Here is a 7,282-nt window from a genome sequence, read left to right on the forward strand (position 1 = left end):
TTGAACGACGACAGGTAAGTGATATATTTTTGCCTATTTCAATTAACTAAAACATTTGGTCCAAATCGAACCGGATTTTCTTTTTTATATAGTATTAGATATTCTCACACGCAATATTTCATAGTAAATTTCATTGGGTTAGATTCGAGATAACGTTTCTCTGCAATTGAAGATAACATTCAGTTTCTTCAATCTGGTTTGCCTATTCCATTTATGTTATAGAATTTGTTTTGATACGCGTCAATTTATAGTTTTGAGCTTGACATTCTATCTGGTATAGATTGGTGTTTTTGTGGTTAACGATGGCTACACAAAAAGAACAGCGCTTAAAGATTTTGAACGCAAAAAAGGAGCAATATTTCGCTGGTCTTCAACGCTTGTATGATAATAGTAGGGACATTTCAACGACTGAGAAAGTTGCATATTTTAAGATGAGGTACGCATCATTATCAGAAACCAAATCCAAATTATTAGCAGTGGTAGACGAGATCAATCTTTTGCAATGCGAGTTAGATGAAGAATTCGTTCCTAACTTTAAACTTATAGAAACCATTGACGATTTAGTTTGTCGTATAGAATATGTAGCAATCAAGGTTATCGATAGTTACAGTACCCGTCCTACACCCGCTTCCACGGTGCGTCAAGACCGTAAATCAATTCGCAAATTACCCGAAATGCCTCTGCCTAAATTTAGTGGGGATAGTAAAGAATGGCCTAGGTTTATAGAATGTTATAATAGTATGATCCATAATAATCCCGATTTAAGTGACGTTAATCGCGTTCATTATTTGCTTGGTTGTCTAACAGATAACGCCCTTTCGGTGTGTTCAGGTATCGCACCTACAGGAGAAAACTATAGAATAATTCTCAATGCACTTATAGATAAATACGAAGATAAGCGTTCTATAGCTAATTCTCTTTTAGACCAATTACTTACGTTCAAGCAGAGTTCAACAGAAAATGTACAGTCATTAGATTCATTTCTAGAAAAATTTGATCCAGCCGTAACTGCACTTCGCAAAATTGAAATACCAGACCTAGCAGATTATATTTTCGCCTACTTAGCCCTTCAAAAACTTAATCCAGAAACACAACGCTTGTTTGAAAATACCCGTAGAAATGTGGAAATGCCCTCTTATAATGATATCATCATTTTTATAAAGGAGCAGGCAAAAATTTGTTCAAGAACTAGTAGTGTAGAAACAAAAACGTTTAATAGCCATGCAAAGGGTAATTCCACCCCGAGCAACAGATATAAGCCAACTCATACGTTTATCGCCCAGAAAAATTCGCCCCCAAAGTGCGCATTTTGTAAGAGTAGTGCTCATGGTCTTACAGCTTGTCCGAAGTTTTTAGAAAAGACTCCCGAAGAACGCTACAAAATTACACGCAGTAATAATTTATGTTTAAATTGCTTAGCCTTTCATAAAATTATTAATTGCAAAAGCAATTATAGTTGTAGAATTTGCAATCTCAAACACCATACCTTGCTACATTTTCAACGCCAAGTCGAGTCGAAACCTTCCGATAGTAAATTAGAAATTGCGATAACAGATAGTTCGCTTCGCAACACTCATTCCTCCATTGGTAGTGGAACTTCCTCTGATAGTGCTAATTCTTCTTCCTTGAACTGTTATTCAATCACCCCTAATAACGATATTTGTAATAGTACGGTGTTACTTTCTACGGCCAAAGTTAACGTATTAGACGTCTTTGGGAATTTGCACGAAGGTAGATTTTTAATGGATAGTGGCAGTCACGCCAATTTCTTAACTTTAGAATTTAGTCGTCGTTTAAAATTACGCCCCTCTATTTGTCAGACTACAGTTCTCGGAATTGGGTCTAATCGAAGCTTCGTACATGGCCGGGCCAGCACAGTTTGCATTTCCAAATTTAATGCAGCCCAACGGTTTACGCTGGACGTGCTCGTCGTCGACAAAATTGCTGATCAACTACCCACATCTCAAGTCGATCTAAGTGTTCTCACCTATATAAAGAAGGTTCCATTAGCAGACGATGAGTTTCATGTTCCAGGCAAAGTTGATGGAATCATTGGGGCTCATTTATTTGCCCAATTGCTCGGTAGTCAACGCATTACTGGTCCTCCGAATACCCAGTTAGCCATAGAAACAAAACTTGGATATGTACTAATGGGATGCGCACCTGTGGTTTCCCCAATTGATAATTTACATAGTTTTTTCCTTACTACGGATTCCTCGCTTGAAACATTATTAAAGCGATTTTGGGAGCTTGAAGATGTACCCGCTTTAACATTTGAAAATCCGGAAGATATAGAGTGTGAAAACTTCTTTAAATCAACTTATAAACGGGAAGCGAACGGTCGCTACACCGTAGCTTTGCCCTTTCAAATAGATAGTTCCTTTTTAGGTGATTCGTACGCCACTACCCACCGTAGATTTTTATCCCTTGAAAAAAGATTGGAAAAGGATGAGACTCTTAGGATACAGTACTCGAGTATTATTCAAGATTATCTAACACAAGGTCATATGTCTAAAGTAATGGAACATTCACCCATAGAGCCAAACTATTTTATACCTCATCACGCCATCTTTAAACCTGGGTCTAGCACAACGCCCGTCCGTATTGTTTTCGACGCTTCGTGTAAAACGACGTCGCTTTATTCCTTAAATGATATTTTATTCACTGGGCCTAAAGTTCAATCGGACATCTGTACAATGTTGCTAAATTTTAGGCTGTTTCAAGTTGCTCTCTCTGCTGACATTCGGCAAATGTACCGACAAATTGACATTCGCACGGATCATCGGAATTTCCAGAAGATACTTTGGAGGTTTTCGCCACTGGAACCAATAGAAGTTTATAGATTAAATACGGTAACCTTTGGAGTTAAATGCTCCCCCTTTTTAGCCCTTAGAACTCTGCGTCAGCTCGCAAATGATGAAGAATCGTCTTTTCCACTAGCGTCCCAAATAGTGCGAAGAGATATGTACGTGGACGATCTTGTGACGAGCATACCTTCACCAAGCGTAGCCATAAAATTATATTCGGAGTTAAAGGAATTATTCAGTAGAGGTGGATTTCAATTACTAAAGTGGGCCACAAATTCTTCAGCTTTGCGCGAATATATTCCTACAGAAGATAGTATTACTAGTCCCATATACTTTGAGAATGATAGCCTTAAGGTTTTAGGTTTAGAGTGGAATCCCACCTCCGACTTTTTGTCATTCTCTTTCACCATAATGAGTCGAGCGTGTACAAAACGGAATATCCTGTCCACAATTGCAAGATGTTATGACCCTCTAGGATTCCTTGCACCGGTAACTTTGTTACTGAAGCTCCTGGTCAAAGAATGTTGGACTCTACAATTAGATTGGGACACACCATGTCCTCCCAGTATAACCCAGCGATGGGATTTAATAAACTCTCAATTGCCATCTTAGAATTTAAGATACCTCGTTATATCGGCGTTACTTTGAATCAGCCTGTAGTCATAGTTGGGTTTGCAGATGCGTGTTTAACCTCATATGGGGCAGTAGTATATCTTGTTAGTATGGGAGATAGAACTCAAGGACATCTTCTCGTTGCTAAGACAAAGGTGTCCCCTGTAAAGGTTGTTACCATACCGAAACTAGAACTTTGTGCAGCCCATCTGCTTGCTAAGCTTCTCCATTTTATAGTAGATAGTTACCAATCTCGTTTAGATATTCGCAAACTTTACGCTTTGTCTGACTCTTCAGTCGCCCTTAGCTGGATTGCTACTTGTCCCTCGAAATTGCCAATTTTCATAGCAAATAGGGTTGTTCAAATTCGTTCTCAACTAGACCACTCCTCGTGGTATCATGTAGACGGTAAAGATAATATAAGTGATTGTCTATCTAGAGGTTTGACTCCTTACCAATTCATCAATAATCGATGTTGGGCGAGTGGACCGGAATGGCTAAAAATGGATGTTTCGAAATGGCCCATTCGTACAGTCCACGCAAAAGAAAATCAATCAGAAATGAAACTGTCCCTGGTGGCTTCTCAAGGCCAGGAAAATCCATTTTATTCTTTAATAGCACGTTGCTCGAAATGGATGAAATTGTTACGCATAGTAGTTTACATTCTTAGATTCCTTCGACAATTACCTAATAAAAATAGTATATCCGTCTCAGATTTACGTACTGCAGAATTAGCGCTTATCAAATTGATACAACGCAAGCATTTCTCATCTGAATTCGCCTTGCTCACAAAGGGGATTCTACCACCATCCTTACGACACTTGCGACCGTTTCTGAATGACAATCTTATTAGAGTTGGTGGTAGGCTTAGTAATTCAGACTTTAAGTTTGATGTGCAACACCCTATTTTACTTCCCAAAAGAGAGCACTTAGTAGATCTTCTCATCGATCATTATCACCAGTTGAACTTACATACGGGACCTCATTTAGTGCTATCTTTGCTACGACAGCGATATTGGATACTTGCCGCTCGTGGTATTATTAGACGCAGAATTCAAAATTGTAACACCTGTTTTCGTTTAAAACCCAAACCCCAAATTCCCATTATGGGAGACTTACCTGCCTGTAGGGTGCGACAAGCAAAGGCTTTTCTTCATACCGGTTGTGATTATGCTGGCCCAATTTCGATCATTCCCTATCGACGAAGAGGTGTTCGCCCAATTAAAGCCTACATCTGTTTATTTGTCTGTATGGCAACGAAGGCAGTCCATTTGGAATTAGTCACTAGCTTATCTACAGATCATTTTCTTCAAGCATTTAAGCGGTTTCTTAGTAGAAGAGGAGTCGTTATTGAAATGCACTCCGACAATGGGACCAATTTTATAGGCGCTAGGGCTTGTTTAAACGAACTATACAAATTCGTCTTATCTCCAGAATATAATGATGCTGTCCGAAATGAATTAGCTAAACGGGAAATTCAGTGGAAATTGATACCGCCCTCAGCACCACATATGGGTGGACTGTCAGTGGGAAGCAAACGTGAGATCCGTAAAAACCCATTTAAATAAAATCGTACACAATCAGCTACTAACGTATGAGGAATTCAATACTCTATTAGTCCAAATTGAATGTGTACTGAACTCTCGGCCTCTATGCGTTCTTAGTTCTGATCCGTCTGAACCCACCATTTTGACTCCAGCGCATTTTTTAACCTTAGGCCCTTTGACGCATTTTCCGGCATACGACTATAGTAATATTAATATTAGCAGATTAGATCGCTTTCAACTCATCGATCGGATGATACACGATTTTTGGAAAAGGTGGAAATTAGAATACCTCACAACTCTACAGGTACGATCGCAATGGAACACAGAACATAACCCCGTGCAAATTGGAACCATTGTTGTAGTAGAACAGCCAAATACTCCACCATTGCAATGGCCCTTAGGGATTATAGAAAAGGTGTATCCTGGAAAAGATCAAGTCGTACGAGTTGTAGACGTCCGTACCAAATATGGTACTTATCGCAGACCAGTTATTAAGGTTTGCCCCTTGCCTTCACAATAGTTTTTTTTATTTTTTTTATTAGTTAACGTTAAATTTAATTGGATATTAATTTTGGATATTTCATTAATTTGTCTCATGAACTTTAGGGTTATTTTGTGTAGCTTTCTGAAGCCTGAATGCATCCTTCATCCCGGGGGGAATGTTGAAGCCGATGATTAAATTTCAGTTTCAAATAGTATTATTTTTATTTTTGTGTAGATGGAGCAGGCATACGTTGATTTAATTTTTAGTTTGGAAAATTGTGATACATTATTGATAACATTTTTCAATTCAATAGTTATTGTTGGTAAAGTTCTATTGCGTGTGAGGTGTTTTTTGGTCTTTTGGCGTCGTCATTGGTAGTGTTGGGCATTCGATTATCTGTCAATCAATTAAATCTTCTCCATCCTGTTTTCTTCCTTTCCCTCGCCATATTCTCCTTGTATCAGAAAAGAAAAAAAGAAAAAAATAGCAATTGAACGACGACAGGTAAGTGATATATTTTTGCCTATTTCAATTAACTAAAACAACAGTGATATTTTTATACAATGGTAGAACGCAAGATTAGCAATTGAAGTTAGCGAGGCACACATAAAAATCGTATGCGTAGGAACCTTTGTTTCTATTGGTCATTTAGTGATTTCATGGTTAATGATAAAGAATAGGGTAGATGACAAATTTTTTTAAACCAGTTATAACTGTTCGTATACCTCTACTATAACTTTAAAATATGATATTTCAGCAAAATAAATGCAAATGCAAATTTATGCAATTTAAATTGTAGATTTTTATTCTAGCGCCAAAACGCTGTTTTGTGTCATGGCGGTGTCTGTGACGTCACAGTCCTGACAATTATAAACGCATAACTCCAGCGTAAATGGTTTAAAAGATTTCGTGATGAATTATAACTACCGTAAGTGGTGCTCTACCATGGAGTACACTTTGTCGTGGTGTAGGGCTCAGTAGTCACATTTTTCTGTGGCACAGCTAAATATCCCAGGCGGGTAAATCTAGTTCCAAAGATGCTGTATCATTCAAATGCTTCATGGAGTAGAGAAATCCAAAAGGGTTTTCGACGATTGCTCATTAAACGTAATATAGAAAACTATATCGACATGAGTACCACATCTTTCACGCACGTTAACTCCTGAGGCGTGCTGTAGACGACAATTTGGACACCTTCCGAATTCTATTGAGCCATTTGCCGATAGAGTTTCGAATAATCGGACTAGATCATGACTTGTTAAATGTGATAAAGGAGACTTTATCGACACTAGTACTCCTTTGGACTCTGAGGGGTTGTAAAAGTAGCTTGATGGTAGGGCAAAGAAAATAATTGTTTTCTTCGTCGACAACTAAGGAAACTGCATACAGCTTTGCGTGAACCGTATGTTGCGGGCAAATTTTGACTTAACTGTGAATAAGGTGCCATCACGCTTAAGAGTCTTCTGTTCGACTGCACCCAATGTAAGGTTCTATAAGAGTGCCGGCCATAAAGACTGTTTCTCTAACAAATTTGTTTTAAGAACTACTTTTTAAATTTACACCTTTATCTTTATTCTTTTTAAATGTTCGTAACAGAAAACTCTTAAAGTGGACATAGCTTACTGAATGATCTCCATATGATAGCTTCGATGACCTAAAAACAAAGCATCTTAAGTACACATTCCTTTTAAATAACTACATTTCTTGTAAAAAATCTAAGCTTAACTTAAAAACCTACAAGACTTATGGCAGTTTTCTGATGAACAAAAATCTGTGTTTGATGCAAGAAATATTCCCAACATCATTTCATCAATGTTTGGCAGATTTGCTGC

At 38.0% G+C, this 7,282-nt stretch overlaps 1 protein-coding gene across 1 annotated transcript; it reads left to right on the plus strand.

The window, feature by feature from the left end:
* The first annotated feature begins 302 nt into the window (after positions 1–302).
* On the plus strand, positions 303–5,486 carry LOC116158848. Its single transcript, XM_031471704.1, has 3 exons — positions 303–3,296; positions 3,374–4,958; positions 5,038–5,486. Exons 1-3 carry the CDS (start codon positions 303–305, stop codon positions 5,484–5,486), a joined length of 5,028 nt encoding a protein of 1,675 aa, XP_031327564.1.
* The last annotated feature ends 1,796 nt before the right edge of the window (positions 5,487–7,282 follow it).

Source organism: Photinus pyralis, unplaced genomic scaffold (assembly GCF_008802855.1).
Source record: "Photinus pyralis isolate 1611_PpyrPB1 unplaced genomic scaffold, Ppyr1.3 Ppyr1.4_LG1, whole genome shotgun sequence".
NCBI lineage: Eukaryota > Metazoa > Arthropoda > Insecta > Coleoptera > Lampyridae > Photinus > Photinus pyralis.

Bases quoted from the DNA above. Each gene is read 5' to 3' on its own strand.
- LOC116158848 (XM_031471704.1), top strand. From the start codon at position 303: ATGGCTACACAAAAAGAACAGCGCTTAAAGATTTTGAACGCAAAAAAG. The intron at 3,297-3,373 runs GTAACTTTGTTA...ATGTCCTCCCAG, and splicing joins CTCTAGGATTCCTTGCACCG to TATAACCCAGCGATGGGATT. The intron at 4,959-5,037 runs GTGAGATCCGTA...ATACTCTATTAG, and splicing joins ACTGTCAGTGGGAAGCAAAC to TCCAAATTGAATGTGTACTG.